The sequence below is a fragment of the Phalacrocorax aristotelis genome, chromosome 13 (assembly GCF_949628215.1).
Source record: "Phalacrocorax aristotelis chromosome 13, bGulAri2.1, whole genome shotgun sequence".
Classification (NCBI taxonomy): Eukaryota; Metazoa; Chordata; class Aves; order Suliformes; family Phalacrocoracidae; genus Phalacrocorax; species Phalacrocorax aristotelis.
Window position 1 is genome coordinate 5,432,127 of NC_134288.1, and position 23,720 is coordinate 5,455,846.

At 51.2% G+C, this 23,720-nt stretch overlaps 1 protein-coding gene across 3 annotated transcripts; it reads right to left on the reverse strand.

Annotated features, from left to right (window-relative positions):
- Window positions 1–335: 335 nt before the first annotated feature.
- SGK2 (serum/glucocorticoid regulated kinase 2) lies at window positions 336–19,729 on the reverse strand. 3 transcript variants are annotated; one of them, XM_075109179.1, is made up of 15 exons: window positions 19,615–19,729; window positions 15,588–15,756; window positions 10,328–10,397; window positions 9,056–9,113; window positions 8,173–8,222; window positions 7,515–7,572; window positions 6,828–6,911; window positions 6,373–6,504; window positions 5,430–5,542; window positions 4,847–4,883; window positions 4,201–4,287; window positions 2,725–2,820; window positions 2,283–2,438; window positions 1,811–1,900; window positions 336–1,722 (listed from the first exon to the last, which is right to left on the reverse strand). In XM_075109179.1, exons 2-15 carry the CDS (start codon window positions 15,598–15,600, stop codon window positions 1,567–1,569), a joined length of 1,200 nt encoding a protein of 399 aa, XP_074965280.1. In that variant the 5' UTR covers window positions 15,601–15,756; window positions 19,615–19,729; the 3' UTR covers window positions 336–1,566. The 3 variants fall into 3 exon arrangements, with proteins under 3 accessions (XP_074965280.1, XP_074965278.1, XP_074965279.1); XM_075109177.1 differs by having other exon boundaries at window positions 15,604–15,723; window positions 19,615–19,703; XM_075109178.1 differs by lacking the exon at window positions 19,615–19,729 and having other exon boundaries at window positions 15,604–15,738.
- Window positions 19,730–23,720: the final 3,991 nt, after the last annotated feature.

Consider the following 23,720-nt stretch of genomic DNA (forward strand, 5'->3'; position numbering starts at 1 on the left):
GGGTGCGGGGAGGGGGGAAACGGGGCTCCGCGGCCCGCTGGCCCGGCAGTGTGGCCCTCGGTGTGCCCAGGCCCCACTTCACCGGCCTGCAGCTGCCGGCAGCACGGGCCAGCCTCTGAGCAGGGCCGGCCCGTGTCCCCTCAGAGACCCCCCGTGAACACGGTTCTGGGCCTTGGGCCCGGGTAGAAGCAAAAACCCTAATCACAAATCGGGACTTTCTATTTAATTTCTAAACAAGAAAAGCGCACACAGCCACGCATAAGGTGCGGCTGCTCTCAGGCACAGCCTAGCGCTAGCACTAGCCTCCTCCCTTCCACACAGGGCAGAGATGGAAGTACACCAGTGTATGCACTTTAATATAAACCATATCACAGCTCTGACGACTTCAATAGGTACAAGATTAAGTCCGATTAAAAAAAAAAAAAAAAGTTGTTCCAGCACAAGCTTCCCAACAGCATGAACAGGTTGTTTATTCTTGTGCTGCAGTTCAAAGCTCTTCACCCCCTTTCTCCTCCACACAGCAACACAGCAAAATAACTTTAAAAAATAAAAAGTGTAAAGTGACATTCAGTGGGTATACGAGCATTTAAATTAAGGCAGAATAAATAACTTCTACATCAGTGACAGGCAGTTTCAGGCAGGTGCCGGAGCCTGGAAGAGGAAGAGGAAGGCTGCTGCTCCCTCTCCGGGGTGTGGAGCCAGGCTCAGGCTCCCCTCGCTGCGTGCGGTCCCGTGCACTGCAGCGCCCTGGATCGTGCTCATCGCAGTGGTGGTGGTGTGCCTCTGGTAAGCCACACACAGGCTGTGAAAAGACCCCTTCACCCCCAGCAGGTTTTGGCCGTAAGGTTATTTTGATTTTGCCCGAGCCCTTTGGCCTCTCCCCCACCCCTTTTAATCCGCGATTTTCTCACACACACTGGCTATTCCATAACAGCCTTCTTGTTGCTTCAGCAGCATCCCAATGCTGGCCCAGAGAGGGATGATCCGCTCACTGTAGGGAGGGCCTGGCTGGCATGAAAGGCCACGGCTCAGTTCAGGATTTTCAGAACTGCAACAACAGTTATTACTCCAAAGGTGAAACAGTTTGAGTGGCATAAGTGACAGTCTGCTTAAAAGAAGGAAGCGTGAAGAGTTTTTCCCTTCTCTGTTACAGGGGCAAAGCAGCTGGACATAGCTGGGCAGCGTTAGCTCCACACAAAAAAAAAAAAAAAAAAAAAAAAACGTGGCCAGTTAGAGGGACAGAGCTGCTGATGTGAATGATAGTACACACCTCTGCCATAAATACAGCCACAGAGTGAATTCAATCCTGCTAAGTAGCACAAGATACTCAGGGGGAAAATAATAATCATCAGTGTCCCACTTTCCATGTCAGAGGAAGTCATTTAGAGGGAAATCCACCAAACAGCAAGAGTTAAGAGCTCTGTTGCATCCCAGCCGTTAGTGTATTAATCCCAGTCTCCTTAAACCATGAGCAAAGGACAGTGCCAGTCCTTTCAGGGAAAAAAAAAAAACCCAAACATAAAACCCGATCAGTTAAAATCTGGCTTCTCAAAGCCTTTATAAAACCTAGATGTCCTCTTCAGTTGGTGCATAAGAAAACCCTAAAAACGCATCTGAGGCACTGGAGCTGCTGGCTGCTAGGTCAGGCGTGTGGGTGATGGAGGTGGAGATCGCTTCTTGGGTGAACTCTGGATCAAAGTGTCGCAGATCAGCTGGACCAGCCTAAGCCAAGGAGCAAAGACACAGTCATTTCAAGTGAGCAGACCCCAACCAACCACTATAACAGATGCCAACAAGAATACTCACTTACCACATTGGGGTTAAATGGAGGAGTAATCCTTTTGTGGTACAAGTCATCCCAGTTTATTGGGCTGAAGAATACGTGGTTCTTTATCTCAAGCTGCATAGAAAATGGAGGGGAAAAAAGTAATTCTTTTCCCAACCCTCCTTTTCCAGCACCTGCTAGCTGGTTTCATAGCATTAAGTGACTGAAGCAAGACTTGGGGCTACCACATATCCATATAGGCCCCATGTAGCAAATCTTAATACATGAGCATCTTGGTCCAGTAATCCCTTGAAGGGAGATGATACCAGCACACATTGGTGTCCTAGCTTGCCACCACACCTTTCCCTTTGGAAATCCAATTCAACCCCATATGCCCCTTTTAGGAGGCTGGAGAGACATCAAGCTGTGTGGAAAGCTTTTTCCAAGGCAGTGCTGTTATCACAAAAGAAGGGTTTCCTATCCATCCTCCCTCCTGATCCTAATAGAGGCAACCTACAAAGTCTGTCTTGGCACCCAGCCTCCTCTTCTGATCCTTGTGGAGAAGTCCCTGGAGGATGTCACAAGCTGCTACAGTCTTGCTTCCTTGGATCTGGAGTGGCTTGTGCAGGATGTTGTCGTACATTTGAGACACATCCCGGCTGTAAAATGGAGGCTAATTTGAAAGAGATGAGAAGCAGCCAGGTAAGACATGAGCTACCATAAGGAACACCACATTGCAGGATGAGTCCTGCAGCAAGTAAATGAGGGAAACCTGCTGTATCTCAAGTGTCAAACAGATATCTCTGTTCAGAGGGCAATGGTATGACTGAAACAGGCCATCTAATTCAGGACTAGATTCTCCATGTCAGGTACCATGTGAATGCCAGACCAACCTCATCACATTTTTTGAAAGTAAATTCCCCACCACGTAGGGTAAAACAGACAGCTTCCAAACTTACCAGACCAAACAGCATCTCATAGAGGACAGCTCCCAGGCACCACCAGTCTACTGTCCTGTCATACGGCTGCTTTTTTAGCACCTCAGGAGCCAAGTACTAGGAAGAGCCAGGAGTAAGTATTTGAGTCAAGTTTTAAAGGAAGGACTGTCCTCATAAGCGCACAAACCTGGCTGCAGTTCAAGCTAAGCAAAGTTCACTCATTAGAAAGCACACAGATGCGTTTCCTACTATGCTTTGATAGACTTTCTACTTGCTTTAGAGCAAAGGGTTTGAAAGACACCTACCAAAACCCCAAAATGTTTTTTTTTCTGGGTTACACAAGGTTCTCCTCCTGTAGAGGATTGTACAAGGGTTTGCCGCACACCACAACTCAGCCAGCAAACCTGTCCTGCACTGACATGTTACATCTCTGAAGCACTCATGTAGTTTCAGGAAAGCTGCTGTTTTCAGTCCCATTAAGTCTGTTCAAAGCAACACCACCACCAGTAACCACCATGAAGGAGCAACAGGGAAAAATTCAAGCAGCCTGTAGAACATCAAGCCTGGTCTCGCACAGGATTATCTCTGCGTACTATCAGGCTCCCTATCTAGGGCAGGGTGAAAAAAACAAAAACAAAAAACCAACACCAAAAACCACAAAACAAAGCTCAAACATTCCTGCTTGGTTCATGTTGTACTATTGCGTAAGTGGGTCCCCACTGAAAGCCAAGGGCTATCACCAGAAAATTCCTGCCCACTTCTACTGAGCTTGAAAAGGTATCTTGTTTACAGACCCTTCTTCAACCTGCCTGAGGAAGGGCAGCGGGGCAGCTTTATTACCTAGGCCAAAGTGCTACCAAAATCCCCAGCTCAGTAAGGCACAGAAAAAGAAAAAAGCTTCCAATAAGCCCAATTGGAAGTATTTTTTTTAAATCAAAAAACAATCTGAGGTTCATTGGAGAACAGGCATTTCCCCTCCTCTGAGCACTGTTCACATTCCAGAGAGCCTGGTCCTCTCCTACACACAAGGTGTTTTGCAGCTCCTGCACACCAAGGACATGTAGAAGGGTACAGCAAGGTCCTGTGTATGTCAGTACCAGCAGGGTCCCTGTTCTGCAGCTCCAGGGTATCAGAGCAGGTAAACAGCCTGCTCACAGGCTTGCTCATGGGGTCCCAGGGTCAAGGTTGTCTCCACAGCCACCTGGAGCAGCCCTAGTTACACAAGAGTGGCCATTTCTGAGTGCAGGGATCCCTGTCCCTGATAGCACAGCAAATTTATAATACTAATCAGCTGTTACAGGTAAAACTGTTTCTGCTGAGTAGGGAAGACCTTATCTGAACTCCAGCTTCAGGCTGACAGCCTCTAAGAGCCCAAAGTCTAATTCACAGAGCCCATATTTTGAGATTCTGAGCACCCATGCAAGTGTGAGGCACAGAAGCAAGTCTCTGAAGGCTTTCAGCCCCCAGGGCACAGTGAAACCCCAGCACATGCTGTACCTCAGGAGTGCCACAAAAAGTAGAAGTTGTCTCCTCTTGCTCCATTCCTTCTTTGCAGAGTCCAAAGTCTGTCAATACTATGTGTCCCTGAAGAAGAGGGGGAAATTTCAGCATGGCTGCCTCTTTCTAAAGAGGATTTCCAAGCATTGACCTTCACATTGCGTCTCATTATGTTTTAGCTCCCCACTGTTCATCTACTTCCCCTCCCTCACCTTCTGGACATCCTATAGTACAAGTATAGGAGCCTATAGAGAAAGAGTTTAGATTTTTTTTTTTTAATTTGTCTACAACTACCTAGCTCTGAAGAGATCCAGCACTGCTGTGCTTTGCCGCTGCTTCATCCTGGAAACAGTTTATATGGTGGTCACCACCAGAGTAGCCACAGTGACTTGCTCTTAGCAGCCCTGCTCCCTGCCCACAAGTCAGGTTCCAGCTTTGGGAACGAGCCGAGAGGGCCCTAAACATGCAGTCTGCAGAGGGCAGGCTCACTCCCTCTTGCAGGATCTGCACAGAAATGCAGTGGTGCGTACGTACAAAACCCATGCAATTAAGTGAACTATAGCCCAGCTCGCAGAACCATAGCCCTCTCTTTATGGTTCTGATGCTTTTAAAGCCAGAAGGAAGGCCGCACGAGCTGTGAATATACCTGACAATCCAGGAGGATGTTCTCAGGTTTTAAGTCCCTGCAAGACAAAAAGTGCTGTTTGAGCAGATTTGGCTAGATATGTAGAAAAGCCTGATCTGAAACAGCATCAGCTGAGAACAGGAGTTAACAGGATACCACAGTCCAGTTCACCAAGACCTTCCCAAAGCACAGATTCCCATCACTGTTGGGTATCGACATACAACATATGCAAATATAGAAAGACTACTGTCATACCGGATCAGGTGTTAGCCTGTATTTCCCTGCATATCTATGCATAAATTGGCACCGAGAGAATTTCTTCCTTCTTGTGCCAGGTTTATTTTAGATCTTTTCACCCAGCCATTCTCCTTCCCCCTATCAGGCTGGGAGCATTTATTGCTCATCAGGTCCCATGCCGACAGCACCCATATTGCAGTGTAAAATGCCAGTAGTGTACCATCTTGTCTGGTTAGGAGAATCTTCAGCTATGCCAGTCCTGCATTTTGCACAGCCCCAGAAGAGTCTTTTCCCTCCCCAGCACTGCACACAGCCTGGCTGGGCAGACTCTGTGCCCCTGATCTCCCCGGCAGGACACGTGCCTTACCTGTAAATGATGTTTAAGGAATGCAGGTACCCAATTGCGCTAGCGACTTCTGCAGCATAGAATCGGGCCCGGGGCTCACGGAAGCAGCGCTCCCTTTGCAAGTGGAAGAAGAGCTGCAAACAGATCACAAGGTTGATAATTTCTTCTCTAAAAGATGAAGGATATCTGGAATGAGCCTGAAAGCCAGCTACTTGAGCTAAAACCGATTTGCAGCAAGTGGCACATAAACAGCACCAAATAAACCCAAACCAAATGACTTTAAGCAATCTAAATACCTTTCTAGAAACTGCTTTTGTCCTCCTCTTATGTCACTATCTCACTTAATTCATTGCCCCAAAACTGGACATCTGCTGATCTAGTTAAGTTTTCTAGCTTGCTACAACCCGCAGGCCATAGTACAACCCACAGCATGGCCATGAGGAGTAGCACGTGCAGAGGTGAACCCACTCAGATCCCCGATATGAATTAGACTTGGAAGAGACATCCATGTTAACAATATCGCCCAGTTTGAGATAGCACAGAAAAAGACAGCTGAAGAAAGAGGAGCTTCTGCAGGACAGAAAAATAAGCCTGACATACTGCAAAGGAATGACCCAAGCACTAGACTGGAATCCAGAGCTGGCCCACAAATGGGTTTTGCCTGAAGCTCACCAACATCAGTGTTTCCCATGTTCTTTGCAGGATTTTAAGATGCCCCTAGCACATGTTTTTTCTCAGTGTCCTTGCCTTGAGAATACCTGACACAGGTCTTATCCAGCAAGATCTTCACTCAACTTACCAGTGATATAGCATGCCAGCCACTCCTAGCTGGTCCTTGCCAGCAGTCAAAGCAACATTATACTTCAACATCATTATCTTCTGACAAGAAAGTTTTAAGCAACAAAGCAGCATGTTTGGAAATAACCAAAGAGAGAATTAAAACAAAGCCTTTATGTGCACTCACCTCTCCCCCATTTACATAGTCAAGCACAAAGTAAAGCTTCTCTGAGGTCTGGAAGGAGTAATGGAGTCCCACAAGGAAGGGGTGCTTGACATTTTTCAGGAGCACATTGCGCTCTGCCATGATGTGGTTTTGCTATCAAAAAGCAAGCAAGGCATTAGAGTTTTAGGCAATGGTCCGGTCCAGCCTGAAGTAGGGGCTCGCTGCTGTTTTGAAAACAAGTAGAAGCTAGGAGTTCTAGGGAGTCATCTCCAGCCCCAGAAAGGGAACCGCTCTCTCCTCTCTAGCCTGATTATCACAGTTCTTCTCCATTTTCCCATGGCACCAAGAAATCCATGTTTAACACAGGACTTGTCTATGTGAATGCTCACTCAGCCCCAAGATACCTCAATTACGTTACCAGGATGGCTCATATACTGACTGCTATCTGCAGATGCAGGCAAGGAGAGCAGACATACCTCTTTTTTCTTTAGGATGGTTTTCTTGTGCAAGACTTTCACAGCATAAAAAGTCCCATCACACTTGCGTTTGGCCAGAAGAACCTGCAACAGAAGGTCCTGGTCACAGGTATAAGTCTCACCTTCTGCCACTTGGTTAGTGTTTCCTCATTAGCTCAACACTCTTGTGAGCGATTATAAGACAGAGTACAGCTTCACAGGGTCAGGTACCAAGTTTTAAAGACCAAGCTCCAGCCCACTGACTTACCAGCACTTTCACATTGCCAGAAAAAGGCACACAATATCTCTACAAACATCTCTTACACACCCAATAGCAAGTAGGTGTGGAGCATTTGGGGATAGTCCCTTTAAAGTGGATCCTTGCTATCTCACAACATACAGATTTGTCAAGAGATCTTTTGTTAGCTGAACAAATCTGAGGCTTATTTTGAATCAATTACTGCCCCTCACCATCACCACCCTGAGCATGAAACACCTCATGCTTCTGTCCTTAGAGAGTCTCCAGGGCAGCTCAAAGAATGGACTATGAAAACCCCATCTCAGTTCTCATCTGGTCTCAGTCCCACTCAGGCCAACCTCCTCTGGAGAAGTGCAAGCAAAGGAGATGGTTAGAAACTCCTTCAGCATGGAAATCTCTTTCCAAGCTGCCTCTAAAGAGCAGCAGCCCACCTGTAAATATCCACTTACTTTGCCAAAGCTTCCTTTGCCAATAACCTTCAGGAAGTCAAAGTCTGTTGGCTTGGCACTGTTGGGCAAGAATGAAGCAAGTTAATGTTTCTGGGAGAAAAACATGCAACAGCAACACTACCATCAAAGCAGGGTTCCTTCTTGGAAACACGAGTGTTTGTGAAAGGGGTTAAAGGGCACTGGAGGGGTGACCCTCCCTCCCAGCCAGCTGTCAGCAAGCAGGGCATTCGCACCGTGTATGTCAGTGCACACAGCAGAGGATGAGCAATCCCTCAGCAACCCACCTGCTGAACACAGCAGCAGGTGAGAGCACCTGTCAGGACCAAGTGGCACCTTTCCAGGGACAGAGTTTATTGCTATTTCTAGAGAAAGGTAGTCAGGGAGCTAGCAGCAATGAGGAGGATCCTTCCTTGCTACCTGTCAAGGGAGATGGGACAAGGGGCTGCAGACACAGACAGGAGAGGATGATTATGATATCAGGGACCAGCTATAGCTGAATGTTTTGAAGGCTGGTGCATTGGTGATACACATGTGTTAATGTAATTTTTGGGACTTTTGCAGACACCACCGATGCAAGACACAGGGACCAACTGCATTCCCCTGCCAGATCTCCTCACTGCACATACCACACCCTACCTGGCTTTTGCAGAGAGCTTACTTTGGGTTAGCAGAAGGTCCAAGGTTGATGTTGTCAGTTGGTGTTGGAGGCTAGAGAGGATAACAATAATATTAGTCACAAGGACCATGCTGCATGTTATGTTTTCTCTTCCTCAAAGCAGCATCCCTTGCACAGAGCCTTTGAGAAACACCCATCAGCAAAAGACACAGTGGATGCCTTGCTAAACTAAGTGATAGGGAAAGGGAGAACAGAGCTATGCACTAAAGCAATAGAACAGCTGGAGGCTGTACTAAGCTAGAGTCTCATCCCATACTTGCACAAAGAAAAAAGTGCTAAGAGACTGCTTGGATCCTGACTTGAGGCTTTCAAGACTTGCTGTGCTGCCACAGAAGAAAGGCACTGTGTGGCTCAGTTGCTCACTGCAGCACCAAAAGAGCAAGGTTCTCCCCACTGTCTCTGCTAGGCAAGAAGCCCTGTGCACAGCTCTGAGACAGAGGAGCACTTCTGCAGGAAGACATCAGCACCTTCCCCCCTCCCCCAACCCTGCAGCTCTCTGTCCACTCCCATTAACCCCCAAAACTGCCAAGTCTGGAGCCTTGCAAGTGGCCTTACACACATGTAGCATCACAGAGGTGCCCAGCCCTCTTCCCAACAACAAGAAAGTACATACAGGTCTTCCTCCTGTTCCTGCTCCCCAGGAATCTTCCCCTCCCCAGTCTCTGGGAGCATTCTGCCTTGTCCAAAAGGCTATATAGGGTTTCTCTGTTCTTTACCTCTACCCAGCATCACCCACAGGGACAAGGGAGCAGTAAGCCTCCCAGCAGGCTAACACTGGCTTTCCTCCTTGCCTTTCTTCTACAGTCACCAGCCTCTCTCTCCATCCCAATGGTGAGGACTTACTGTCTCAGAGCCATGATCTCACCTGGGTGCTTTTGTCCGGGCTCCGAGAACGATCCATTAAAAAAGCAACTCGTTCAGCACTTGGAAAAAAAAACTCAGTATTGAAAACAAAATCCAGGAAACGAACAGCTTCGCACCATTAACTTGCCAGGGACCAGCACAGACCCCAGTGCATCCTCACAGGTGACCTCAACCAAGTTCCCCAGCTGCTCCCTTTGTAGCACTGCTACTCCCAAGGGGTAGGGGTTCACATGCACTAGGAGAGGCAGGGGACAGTGGGTACACACCAGCAGGAGGTGGCAAAAAAGGCTCCTGGGCACACGAGTGGTTTGAAGCACAAATATATTACATGCCACAGTTAGCCCTTGGTTTGCAACAGCAGAAAGTAGTCAGGGCACCAACACAATATCAGCACTGCCCAAGCAGCAGCCCAGTATCAGGGCCAGATGAGGTTGCAGACACCAGCCACGGCCAGACCCCTTGTGAGGCAGATGTAACTCCCACCCCACCACATGGGGATGCTGAAGCACCCAGCCCTGCAGCCAACCAAGTGTCCCCGCAGGGCACCCAGGCAAGTCCAGCTGGGCTGGCAGCAGTTAGAGGCCATTCCCCACAGCCAGCAGAGACCAGCACAGTTTGGAGCTGTTGACATGGCAGCCCAAGCAGGTTCAATAAGCTGAGACATTAAAGCACAGGGCTCTCATCTACCCAGCGCAGCTGCTGCTGGGGCTGGAAAAGCTGGACTTAAACAACATTTGTTGGTTTAGACCCACCCCAATCAAGCATCAGTGGGGGGATGAGTTCTGCCACCCCAGGGATTCTTCCCCTTGGTTTTAAGGTGTTGAGGGGAAGAAGGAAAAAAAAAAAGAAAAAAGGATTTCTGTACCCTTCTTCCCTACCCCAAAGAGCTTTGTCTATTCCCTCTCAGCCCCACCAAGCTCTCGTACACCACAGGGAGTCTCTGAAGGCTCCCATCCCCCCAGCCACCCTCCACCCTGCCCCTTCTAAAAAGGGGGCTTGAAGATCCCACCAGCCTTCCCCACATCTCACCTGCGGGTGCTCCCCCTCTCTGCCCCCACATGCTGCCAGGCACAGACCCACGGCCATCCCAGGGCCCCCCTCCTCCACAGCTGGGCTGACCATGGTAGGAGATGCTGGGCAGCAGTGGGTGCTGGCGGCTGTCCCCGCGGACTGCCCACATCTGGCTGGTGCCAGCCAGCTCCATTCACCGCTGAGCCGGCACAGGCTGAGCTTTTAAAGGGCTCTCATCCCACTGGGAGGCTTTCATACTCACTACGAGCAGAGTCTGGAGCCAGAGGCCTTGATGGTTTGTCCTATCCTCTCACGGCTGTGCTTGATGAGGTCTGTGAAGAAAGTTGGAGCACCGAAGCCGATTAGCTGGCAGCACAATCACAAGTGCACAGAGGCATGTTTGTTCTTCACTGACCTTGCTCTTCTCTCCACAGCCACCCTCCTCCCCCTTCCACCCACATACCAAAATAACCAGGAAATTATAGGAACCAGGACAGCTCCCCTCCCACCCCAGCCAGGAGCCTTCAATAGCTCACAGGACAGGGAGAAGTGCCACAAAACAGACACTCTGCCATGGCAGAGGGGACTCAGGCTCAAGCACCACCATCAAAGCCTCCCTGAGCCACCTCTGGGTTCCCAGGAGGGACAAGGAGAATGCTCACAAGGACGATGTTGTACTGGGATACGTCATACACTTGGCACATCTACTGCCCCTTTTATTCAGGACTCTGAGTAATTAGGGACATGAATGAAACCTTTCAGGGCCCTGCAGGAGGTAAGCCAGAACACAGGGAACACAGCAAGTAAGTGACTTGCCCAAGGACAGTGCCAAAAGCTGGGATTCCCACCACAGAGCATCCCTGATGCACAGGCGGTTGCCACCACCCATCATCACCTCTCTGTTCACAGAGAGGCAAAGCCCTGAGCCTGCCCCTCCCAGCACAGGCTGAGAAGGAAAAGCCTGAGAAGTGCAACCTGTACGGAGGAGTTTCTTATTTTGCTTAAGAGTAGATAGCAAAAATATTCTAAGACTCAGTTTTACTCCCTGGCTCAGCCCTATTTTTGCTACTGGAAGGAAAGAGAAAGAATCAAAACATTCACAGAAGTCTATACACACACACACCCCCCCAGAAAAGGTGCCTCTGTAGACACAAGCAAGTTTTCATCCTGGATTAGCTTTTCTACAGACCAAGGACTTGGCAGCACCGGCTGCCAAAGCCCATCTCACCAGGCAAGGAGTTTGTAGGACAACAACAAGTTTTGAGGTAAACACAAGGCCATTTACAGAGCCCTTCCTGCACAGGTCTTGGGATCTGCCAGATGGATTGACCTGCACGTCCAGGGAGCCACCAAACCAGGCACCACCAACCGTTTTGGGACCTGGGGGCAGATTTGATGAGGAGCCAAAAACCAGCTATCATTTTAGAGTCTGAATGGACGGGGAGGAAAAAGCAAGAATTTAAAGAAAAACCCAGAAACCATTCGGTGAGTGAGCTTCCAAACATCAAACTGGTCTGAGACCCTGACCTTGTCCAATACTTTGCCCTGTAGCAGCTAGGGGAGCTTGTCCCAGCAGGCACCCACCAGTTAGGGACAGCGTCCAGGCCAGGCAGCACCCAGACAGATCAATCCCCATCTCCTCCCACTGGGCATAGTCCTTATTTCCCTGACGATCTGTCTCTCCCTGGCTCACTGAGATCTCCTGAAGGTCATGCAATGCCTGCCTCAGGGCTGTGTCCGTCCCACAGGCTGCTCGACAGACCAGCCAGATATCACAGTCACAGCAGAGGGACATCAGCCCTGCCCTTCAAATCTGAACACTCACAAGCTTGGGTTTGGCTCCAGGGTCAATTTGCTGCCATAAACACTGTTCTGATACCAGACTCAGGGAAAGTAAGACTCCATTCAGGCACAGGTGGGCACGTCACAGCTTGAGCATTTTGGGGAGTATATGGCCAAGCCATGGAAACATATCCATCTGGCTTGGAGGTATTAGCTGGCAGCACAGGATGCAGGACAAGTTCCTGACTTGCTCTGACAGGCTTAGACAAGGCTGCTTTAGCAGGGTCTCCACAGCCTGGAGCTAGGCAGGAGCATTGCTGCTGAGCAAAGGCTGCACGGCTCTTCCAGGGCCACAGCCTGGCAGCCCATTCCCTCCACCAGCTCCGCTCTTCTCTACCGCTTCTTTGTTGGAAATGAGGCTACTCAGGTTCCTGCTGACCAAGGGCAGCCTTTTCCAACAAAGCTATTTCATTAAATGTATTTGCCCTGAGGCAAGTCTTTTTCTGTGCTGAAGTACCACACACATTTCTAAGATACGTATATATCCCCCTCCCGTATCGCTTCCTATTCGGGCTCAGAGCCACCTTCCCCAGCCCAAGTCCACCATCAAAGCCAGGTTAGTTTCTAGTTTAAATCTAAGCAGTCAAACAGGCTTTTCCTTATCACTAACAAACCCTACTCCCCCTGAAGCACAAAGATTCAGCGCACACACACTGAAACAGAATCAGAAATAGGTCATGAAAATACACTGGAATCCTTGGTTATACATGCCCGGCTGCATCCCTCCTTGTGCCTGCTGGGGCAGCAGGGATGTTCCAGACACAGCCAGGGCCACAGAGAGCATCAGCAAGTAAATCAAGGAGTCTCCTGGTATGACTCTTACACACCAGGAACAAACCACTGCACCCCACACCCCCTCAAAAAGCATTTCACCCCAATGCTAGGGCCAGAGACATCCCCCAGGCAGCAGGCACCCACTCGCACAAAGCTGCTACTTACAAGTTGGAGCAGTTACCACAGCTAAGTCTCCCCCCCAACCAAAACATCCCTCAGCAACATACGTTTTCTTCCCAGCACAGCACAAGCAGCTCCCTCTTCCTTCAACAGTTCTGCCAGCAGTGACCCACATTCCCATGCTGGCCCAGCGTTATTTGCTACAAACACATTACTAATGCAACGCGTACCTTGCACGGAGAGGCAACCTCATAGCCTCGTCATCCGAAAGCTGCCTCCCACCCTCTTCCCTGATGTCACTGCTCTCAGCATCATTTCCTACCTAACCTAGATTGCAAACCCCTCGGAGCGAGTGCCTCATTCTCTCCTGCTCTGGGAAGGGCTAGTTGCCAGCATGGAGAGGCGAGGAGGCCTGGCAGGCTGTCACTGGGACAGCAGGCAATGTTTTGGAAGAAGCACAGGGCTTGGAGGGACAAGGTTGAGAGAGGGGCACCTAAGGCAGCCCACAGCTTTCAGCCAGCACAGGGGCTGCCTGCAGCATAAGGGGGAGATGCCCCAGTTTCAGCCTGGAGAAGGAGCACAGGGGAGGTAGGAAGGAGGGCTCCTGCAAACACATGCTTTTACTGGAAAAAAAGAGAAAGCTTTCCCCTGCTACAGATCTAAAAGATAACTCCACACCAGCTCTGAGCTCCACTTTCATACCTATTGAGGCACCACAGCACACAGTAACTCCAGAAAGAAGGTAGGGAAAACTTTAAAGGACTTCCTCACTTAGGGAAACTTTCTTAGCTGCCCTCAGCAGGCCTCCTGGCTTATCCAGTTTTCTCTTGAGGATCCTTTCCCCTATACCCCAGGGACACTGCAAACCAGAGCAGGAACCCCAGCCAAACAGCCCTGCCTCCAAGCAAGCTAAAGCCTACAGACAAACAACCCTTCAGATTTTAGAGAAAAACTACATGCAAAGCTGGAATAAAAGCCAGCAGGTGGCTAAAGCCTACAGCATTTTTCAAAAAATAATCCCATGAAAACAGAGAACAAAACGGCAAACACACCTGGGAGCACATCTGCCAGCAGAGGCTGTGTCCTGAAGCATGGGAAGCAGTCCACAGTTGGCAAACACAGAGACCCCTCATTCCCCATCCTGACACCAGCCCACCCTGCCACTGACTGCCTCGGCAGACCAGAAGCCCAAGGCTCACTCCTGAAACTCAGAGAGGAATAACTTTGTTTCCTGCAGCAGTTCATTTAGCCCATAAACACCCCCACCTTCTCAGGGCAATTACAGCACTGCTGGTGGTTCACTGCAGCCCTTTAAAGAGAGCAGGAAAAGCTGATCAGCTGCAAAAAAAAAAATGAAGCGACACCTGCTAGATATACCCAATGAGTAAGAATTTAGGTGGGGGTGGTAGTTTTGGATGAGGGTGCAGGTGGTGGGTAGAAGCCAATTATATCCTAGGTGGCATCTCAGGTGTTCAGAATAATTTTTTACTCATGGTAGTAAGCTGGAAATTTTTCCATTATCCTGTGGTTTGGAGGAAGGTTAAAACTGTCATTTGGCTCAGGACAAACAGAGAAGTTGCTCCTTCCAGTGTCCTCCTCTGACCCAGGAAGACTGCAGCCCAGGGCAGCCAGGCTGGCGCTTTGCAGCAGTATTAAATGCAAACATAAACAAACATGTGGAGACAAAAACCTGGTGTCGGAGGAATGCAGTGGTTTGAGAGACCAGAGGCTAAGCTCTGAGCAAAAGGAGACGTTAGAGGAGGGCTGTTGTTTTCTCTCTCTCTTAATTAAAAATAAAGCATTCTCTTTTTGCTTCCACTGTTGTTTCCTTTAAAATCTCCCGTCTGCGGCTGCAGCACGAGAAAATCCAGCTTCCCCAGGGCAGCAGAGGGGCTGATCGCTGTGCAACAGGTCCCTAACCTCAGACTACAGCTACCAGGAGGAAAACATCTGATGTGGTCATTGCCATGTGTAATGAGAGAGGGGAAGGAGCACATTGCTTGAAATGTTGTTCTCTCTCAGGTCAGAGCCTGAGTTTATGCTCAGCCAACATCCTCAGCTTTGTCAGCTTTTAAAAATATCTCCTATTAAGTTTTTATTTGCTCCACTTTTGCCTCTACTTGCATTGAAATTGTTAAGTTTCAGAATACTTTCAGCAGGTCACTTACATTTTCAAATCAGTATCTTCTGCTTTTGTTTCTTTCAGTAAAAACCTCTGTATTGTCAATGGTATCTGCTTGATTTTATTTTCTACAGAAAGGCATCTGTAATTAAAAACCCATATTCTATCCAATGAAGAGAAAGCATAAGGAACCTGGAAGAAAAGACTTTTACCAGCTAAAATACACACAATATCTAATCTGAAGTGTGGCCAATAATGGTAATAGATACTGATGGGCAAAGTAATGGTTGGGTTGGTTTTGTCCATCCTGCCCCCTCTGTTTGTACAGGCTGCTGATGCTCAAGGGCTGTGCACACACTGGCCGTAATTCAGGCCAGGCATGTGATGTGAAGCTGCTGCCCCCCGTGCACGCAACCACCTCCTGGGCCCTCTGCGGGTCCCACGGGAGCCTTCTCTGTGCAGCCCTCGCTGGGAAGGGTAAGCCCCAGCCGTCCATGCCTGTGAGGCTGTGCTGGGACACGAGCCACGCTGCAGCCCACCTGGAAGGCGTGCAGTGGGGCTCTACCATCTGCCAGTTCTGCTGCAACCCAATGCTGGTGGGAGACCTCCGCGGGGAAGCCTCCTCCATGCCCTCACCATCCCTGGGGGGTTAGTGACACCGTACCAGCCAGGAGCATTACCCTTCGTCTTCCCCAGGGCAGTGGAGGAGGGCTCCATCCAGGCCACGTACATAAAGCCAGCAGAAATAGTCCCCTCTCCTTACAGCTGGGGCAGGAGCTCAGTGACCGGCACCAGGCGTCCTTGGGAAAGAGAGCATGCAGATGTTTCTCCAGCTGCAAAGGCAAAGGACACAGGAGTAAAGAGGAGAAACAAGCCCTCGGGCACGGCCCGGGCTGCCTGCCAGCCAGGCAGGGCTCTGGGATGCGGGGCCCGCTCCCTGACCCCTCGTCTGGCCAACACCCACAGTGCTCGCTCTGGTGGGGTTCAGGTGCTCAGGCCATTCTGGGCTCTGCCACCACTCCGGTGTCCCTGTCCCTTTCTTTGCACTCCTCCAGAAAGCGCTTTGGGACTGGCAGATGGAGGGCACATGAAGAGAGCTGGGTGGTACCGGTTGGCTGTTTGACTTCTGTACAACAGAAGAAATTTACACTAGAACTGTTAAATTCACAGATTTCTGCTTCCAGGAAAGCATTCTTTTTTTAATGCTGAGACTCAATTCATCCTCCCTGTGCCTGCGGTGACTGCCCTGGTGCTGCAGAAGACTTTCCCTGGAAACACGGGGACACATGAACCACCAGTAAACCTCAGCATAGGGCAGGTCCTCACCTGGGGATTCAGCATCAGACACTACCAGATGCCTGCGGCAGCTGCAGAGGACTCTGCCCTGGAAAGCCCCCTGACTCTCCCTGGAGGGGTGTTTTGGGCAGGCAGTTGTCCCCATGATGGAGGACATGAGCGGGACAGGTAATGTGAGCGGTGTTAGCCTCCAGCGTGCTGCCCTCTCGGGCAGCCCTCCCGGGCAGCCCTCCCCATGTCCAAGAGGTGAGACTTTCCCCCTTGCCCTGCCTCTGTGCACCCACAGCCACATCCAGCAGCAGCCTGCAGCAGCTCTTGCCCCTTGGCCAGTGCTGCCCCTTGCCCACGACAGGACACGTTAGTGCCATGCTGGAGGTGCTGCTGGATGTGGGAGCGCTTGCAGGGCACATATATTATATAGGCATGCAGGCACGCATCCCTGCAAGTGCTGCAGGTGTGGCCATGCACCCCTTAGACTTGGCCCGTTTTCCTGCCCAGCACCCACAGGCTCCTAAACAAAATTAAGCAATTCTAGTAAAGCCAGAGACCTGCTGGTGTCAGTGTTGGGTTTTGCCAGCATTGCTGGCCTTCTGTGCAGGGGTGGTTTCCCTGCCCTCCAGAGGGCACGTCTATATCAGGAAAACCTCTGGCTGGACCTGGGCTCAGAGGTGATGAGCAGCTATCGGGCAATTTAACTCCTTCTTTGCATGTCTCTTCCCTGGGCTGGACTTGTTCAGACTGTGGTGGGAGCAATCCCTGGCCACGGAGAGGTGATATTTCCAGCTGCAGTGGCACAGCTAAGAGCCTCCAGACATTGTCCGTGCTTGGAAATATTTTCCTTTTCCCCCAAGGGAGGAAAGCTGCCTACACTTCCCCAGGCCCTTTAAGGGGTCGAGGGCTGCGTGGTCCCTCCATGGCTGAGCCTGGTCCCTCCCAGCCGTGCCAGCCCTGGCTCACCCCGGGGATGCCACATTTGCAACTTCTCCAGGGCAGGACACATCCAGCGGACAACACGTCCAGCCCATTGGCTCTACAAACAGAGAAGTACCCCCGCCCTCTCTCTTACAATATTTTGTATGTTATGCATATATGCTGTTTTATAGGGAAAGGTGTACTATCTTAATCTCCCTATCTAGCAATAGCCATAACCGTAATCATAAAAGTATCACTGAAGTGGAACCACGTAACCCTGAGCAATCAGAATTGCAGGGAAGGGTCCAGATAAGATTAAAACAAGTATTTCTTGCACAAGGCAAGTTTCCATTGACCTGCAGTGAAAGGTGACCTAAAATGTTTGGCTACTCAGTTATCTCTGCTGGGTAAGGGATAGGATAGGATAGGATAGGATAGGATAGGATAGGATAGGATAGGATAGGATAGGATAGGATAGGATAGGATAAGATAGGATAGGATAGGATGGGAAAGGAATAGCATGTTCTTTAAAAGGTCAGAGCCTATTTCTTCATCTTAAGAGGATTCATGAAAGAGTAAACAGATTATTGATGACCACTAGGGCTCTTTAAAATATTTTCCTGGTTTTTTTCTCTCTACATTTTAATTTTAGCTTCAAAAATCCAGGGCTTTGCCTCAGGCATTGCCCTTGATTTTGCCAAGGAGTCCCACATGGGTGCTAGGATGTTTCCCGTGTTTTGCTGAAAGGAGCCAAGAGGAGGCTGCTTGGGATCAGGGGTTTATTCCGAAGGAGAGGTGAAGTGGGTTTGAGCAACTCTTGCAACTTTCTGTGCCTCCGTTTCTACAAATATGAACATGGCAGAGTATTACCCATCTTTTGTAAAACCTTTACATTTTCAGAGGAATAAATGCCTGATCTTATTGTCGCCATTAAATTAGTTAGCTGGGACTTTCTTGCTCCCAAGATTTTTATAAGTGTAGGCACAGTGTCAGTGGATAAATAACACAAAGCTGGAGGCATTGTGACCCTAAGCAACCCTTCCTCTTCTGGCTAGCCAGCCTTGCCTTTGGAGAAGGTGCAATTCTCCTGCTTGCTTTCCTCTCTTCTCCTCCCCAGCAGGACTTCAGGACACATTACACCCTATGTTTTAGATCCTTTCTTAAAAAAAACAACTGTTTTTTGGGGGATGAGCGCCTCTTTTCTCCTGCAGAGCAGTCAGTCTGACGTAGGGTGCACGCTCAGGGCCACCACTCACAGCTCAAGACCCGAGTGTGACCAGCCTGGTGGAGACAAGGGCAGAGAGGCAGTTTCCCAGCCGGATTGAGCAGGGCTTAGCAGCTTGGAGACGGCTCAGAGAGCTGCACTGCCCGAAACCAGGCTGCTCGCTGCTGGCACAGTGCTGGATTTGTTAGGAAAGCTTGTGGGCAAAGCATCCCTGGGAATGTCTGCCCTCTGCCCTGCTCTGTCCCCATGCCACACCCGTCCCCGAGAGCTGCCGACTCCAGCTCCATGCATGGCATGCATGTTTTCACCCCTTTTTATACACATGCAAAACCTCATAAGCAACTGGTGTTGGCATAGCTGGAGATTGTCCCCAGAAGAGTTATATATACTGATCACATGGGCAGCCCAGTCCAAACTGGGACAAGCACTGAAGGGATTGAATTGAAGGTCCTGCTCACGGCGTTGTCAGGACCCGTGAGCCGCTATGCAAGAGCAGCAGATCTGCATTGAAATCTGCTGAGCCCATCTCTGTTCCCCTGCTCTGGCACCGAGCAGGAGCACCCCTCCCTGTCCTGCCAGTGAGGGGCTCAGGGATGCCCCGTTAGAGGGATGCTGGACACAGCCCCCCCAGGCTTCGCCAGGCCCAGCCTGCCCGCAGAGATACAGTCTGGAAGACCACAGCCAAAACGACCTGCAATTTCTGGTGCAGACCTCACCCTTCTTGTACTGGCCGCAAAAGCCCAGTCCAGCCCAAGCCTCCTTTCCCTGTGTAGGTGGCTCAGGGACATGGGGACACACACAGTCAATCACCAGCTACTTCTGCTGAACTGCCAGCTCCTGAAATTACCCAGGGTCAGGAACTCTTGTGGCTGCTCCCCACGGGAGCTGACCCAGGGAGGTGAGCTGATGTGGGGCTGCGGACACAGGCAGGGTGATGGCAGTTTCCTGGGGGAGGCACAGTTAATGCAAGAAACCTTTCCACCTAGTACAATATTTCCAGGGGGAGCAAGGAGGCTGTTCATCTCCTGTCTGTATTCCTCCACCGCTGGGAAACAAACCCACTGCTGGAACTCGAACCCCCTCTACTTCCAGCTGCTGTCCCTGAGCCAGACCCCCACAGAGCAGCTCTCCCATGGGTGCGCCGGGTCGCTGGCAGCAAGGGACGAGCGGAAAAACCTCTGCCTCTCTCAAACGGGTTCAGGACTTCATGAAGAAAAGGGAAAGTCGAGATATCCCAGAGAAAGTAAATCAGCGTTACCTGCAGAGAGCAAGGTGCAGGGAGCTGGGCTCCGGGCTCCGGCAGCAGGGCTGGTGGGCACTGCCGCGTTCCAGCTGCGGAAAGCAGCAGGTACCATGTACCTCCGTCCCGTTGTTTTTATTTTGGCAATTCGGTCTGAAGGTCAAAGGAAAAGTCCGAAGGAGTGGCTTGTGGCAGGAAGTAAATGATTACCCTGCCACTGGTCTCCGAGGGGCCTGAGGCACCAGGAGCCAGGGTAGGGGAGGAAAATCCCTCCTTGGGGGGGATTAGAGGGCAGCTTGCTGGCAGGGAAGTGCAAAGGGTCAGAACAAAGTGCTCTGTTCGCCAGAGGCTGTGCCGGGTCACATGCCAAGTCCTAGCAGAGGTAGTGAGGCATGGGTCACCTCTCAAACGCCAGCAAGACCTCCTGGATGTGGACATGACCCACTGCCAATCCACCAGCAATCCACAGAGCTTGCCAGCAAGGAAGGAGCTGGGTGAGGTGGAGCCTTGCCCCGGGGCAGCACTACATCTGGGGTGGGAGACCCAGGGACTTTTACGTGCTTGAACTTTGCAGGTGCGACAGTCCTACGACCCCACTTCTGCCTCCTGTGTGACCCTCCTCTGGCTCCAGGCTCCCCATCCTTGGCCATACGTACACAGGAACAAGCACCTGAGCAGCCAACGAGGACCGAATCCCATGGGCACATCAGAGCAGAGCCCAGAGGAGCCCTCTGGGAGCCAAGATCATGCCCTCTCCCATTTGCTCCCTGTTCCTCTCCCTTCCCCTCTGCAGGAGCTCAGCACCAGTGGTCACCACATCCCTGCAGGGGTGGGTGCCCAAATAACGGTTTGATGGTTGGGCATGCTGGTGCAGTCACTGCCGGTCCCTGGTGGAGCCTCCAGCTCCTCACCCAAAGAACAAACTTTGTATACAGGAGGCATTTGCTGATTACCCAAGAAGGTTTCTTTCACCCTCAGAAGCACTTTTGCACCTGCCCCTCTTATGGGAGTGGACCACGATGTAACTACATGAATGAAAACATGAACGGCAGCACAAGTCCTCAAGCGTTTGTCAAACTACCGACCTCTCACCGTCGCACGTGCCTGCCTCAGCTGGGCCTGTGAATCCCAAAGCAGAGAGGAGAAAGACAAAGGGCCCCTGGACGGTGAGACCATTACAAAAGCAAAAGGGTGAGCTGCGGTGGGATTTGAATACACAGATGGATACAAAGATGTATAAAATCAGATGATGGAGAATATTGGTGCCGCTATCAAAATAACCATTTTCTGAAACAGCCTGGAATACGTGATTTGGAGCATCCAAGGTTCATGAGGCCGAGGGCCAACTGCCACCGCAGCCAAGGTCTCCGGCTCTGTGTGCATGGGGAGAAGGCAGAGCCATACCTGCCCTTCCGTGAGCTCCAGCACCAGCAGCAGCACGCGGAGAGGAGCAGCCTCAGCCCTCGCCTCACTCCAGCTCCCAGCAATGGTCCTGTCGGGTGGCACGGCTGTGCAGGTGTGTGAGAATACCAGAGATTTGTTATTACCCTCATGTCTCGGGGAACAAACCCAAATAGAGGTCCCTATTGTACTTGAGGAACCATAAAGACACAGAGACAGAAATAAATCTGCTCCCTGCTAGTGGATAGAGGGCCTTTGTTTGCCTCGTTTTTCCAGAATGAGAAGGTTTAGAGGATTGCAGCAGCACATGACCAGAAGCTACGAAGCTGCAGACAAAAGCCATTTGGAACAGAGATCAGACTTTGCCATCGTGCTGCTTTTTCAGAAGATTTCTGCTTTTTCCCAGCTAAACCTGATGCTATTTTGGGTTTAATTTTGCTCACTCTGCCGCATCCCCTGTTTTAAAGGCTGTGCTTCTCCCATACCACCGAGTTCACGTAAGCCTTCACTAGCATCAGCACAGCATCAAAATGTCTGCTGCGGCAGGCTGGAGGGGACTGCCTGTATTTCAAGTCCAAGTCACAAGGCTTGCACCAGCAGCCACACTCGTTCCAGCCACGGACAAGTTTAGAGGACAAAGCCTTGGCTTATCGCTCCAGCTTGCTGAGCTCGTCGCACATCAGCCACGAGCGTGCATTGGCACCCGGCAGAAACATGGAGGAAAGCGCTTGAGCAGAACTGACAGCGAGACAAAGCCCGTTGGGGCTCTCTGGATAATCGCCGCCTTCAGCACAGCTGAACACTACAGCGAGCCAGATGCTGAGATGCCCTGGCATCCCTGGGACCCGCACAGCCTGCTGCCAGGCATCACAGGGGAGGCAGAGTCGCTCCAGCCAGGTGGTATCTCCGCTCCCCAGGAAACAGGGGCTTGGAGGGACTGTGCCCAGGCAGAACTTGGGGATTTGAGGTGTCCTTGCAGGGGTTGAGGGCACTCTCTGCTCATGCACCCCTGCTCTGCATCCTGAGGGATAGAAGCAAAGAGCCCTGGGCTGCCTTGACTTTCCCCCAACTGTCACAAAAAAGGCACAAATCATCTTACAGCCCCAAATACACTCAAAGCAGGAGCCATTTCTGTTCACAAGGGGAAAAAAAAAATTGCTGAATTAGGTTTAAAACCTCTGCAAAGTTAAAGCTTCCTAAAACGGTTTCCACCATCATGTGCCCTGAACCAGAGAACCTTTGGCCCCTGAAAAATGCAAAGACTTGGGACAGGTTAGTCTGCGGGCATCCCGCATCCACGCACAGGCAGCTGCCCGCAAGGAGAGGGAGCAAGCTGCGCTGCCACTGCGGCACGGCCACTGTCCCGGCCGCATCCGTTTGCTTCCTGCAATCCGAATGGGGAACACGGAGAGAAAGAGACCCTAAAACCACTGCGTGCAAAGAAGATGCAAACCACAGAATAGTGTGTTAACCTGCCAGGGCTCTGAGCTTTCCACTTACTCCCAGGATTCAAGGGGTTATCTCAGCCCTACGCAGGGCAGGGAGAAGTTGGGCCAGATCTCCTCCCGTGCTGGTCCCTTCCCAGCACCCTTGGGAGAAAACAGAGCTGGAAGAGATCTGCCATGAGGCAGCGGAGGAAGCAGCAGGCACCCATGAAGGAGGAGCTCCTCACCCAGCTCCACCAGCCGGGCTGTCTCCCCACATCTCAGTCGGGGGGAGGCGATGGCTCCCGGCCGTGGGGTGCCGGCAGGCCCCGGGAGGGTGGGCGGGGGGTGAGGGTGGCTTTGGCTGCCTGTGCCTGCTGGCTGGTCGGGTGGTCACGGGTCAGCTGCACCAGGATGGGGATGGGGGTCAGGGTGAGGATGGGGATGAAAACGGTGAGCATGGGGATGAAGATAGGGATGGGGATAGAGGTGAGGAGGGGGATGAGGATGAAAATTATGAGGATGGGGATGAGGTTGAGAATGGGGATGGGGCACAGCTGGATACCCCCAGGAAAGGGACCCAGCAAGAACAAAAACATGGCTAATCCAGGGGGACAGGTGCGCCACCACGATGCCCCCTCACACTCACCCACGATGCCACATGTCCCTGTCCCCACACAGAATAAACCCCACAGGTCCCCTGTGCTTGCCTTTTGGAGGCTGCCCAGGAAAACACCTGAAATACTGTTTTCTCCGGGAAGGAACGTCACCCCCCTCCTGCCCGCAGCCCCTTTCCTCCTCGGCTTGTGCTAACCCCCCGGTACCGCATTGCGGAGCTGCCCACTGCTGTCGGGGCTGCTCCGCCAGCTCCGGCCGGGTGGGGGGGGGGCACCCCAGCCTCTACCGAGGCTTGACACGATCTGGGGGCAATAAGAGGAGCCCCAGAGGGCATTCTGCTGTACCCGGGCTGCAGGAGCGTGCCAGTGGCTGTGTCCCGTCCCCCCCATCCCTATCCCATTATTTCATTTATCTCACACACACACACACACACACACACTCACACTCTCTCTCTCTCTCCTTGTAAGGGTTTTTCCCCCCCCCCCCCTCACAAGAACAAGAATCTCAGGATACATCTGCAAACTCCATCCATCCCTGGGGGCTGAGCACTAAGGGGTAAAGCAAAACTGGGAGAGGAGGTGAAAGCAGCACCCCCCCAACCTTGGGACAACACCTTCCCAAAATGCAAGTGTCCTTCTCCTTGCAAATGGTTTAATGCCACCATCTGTGACAACCCAGCGC

What these genes read in the sequence shown, in the direction of transcription:
- SGK2 (XM_075109177.1), bottom strand. Translation starts at nt 15,655, where the DNA reads ATGTACGTGGCCTGGATGGAGCCCTCCTCCACTGCCCTGGGGAAGACG. An exon ending in TGCCCTGGGGAAGACGAAGG is followed by an intron (nt 10,398 to 15,603) that starts GTAATGCTCCTG and finishes CTTTCTTCACAG; the next exon opens with ACCTCATCAAGCACAGCCGT. An exon ending in GGACCTTCTGCTAACCCAAA is followed by an intron (nt 7,573 to 8,172) that starts GTAAGCTCTCTG and finishes CTTGCCCAACAG; the next exon opens with TGCCAAGCCAACAGACTTTG.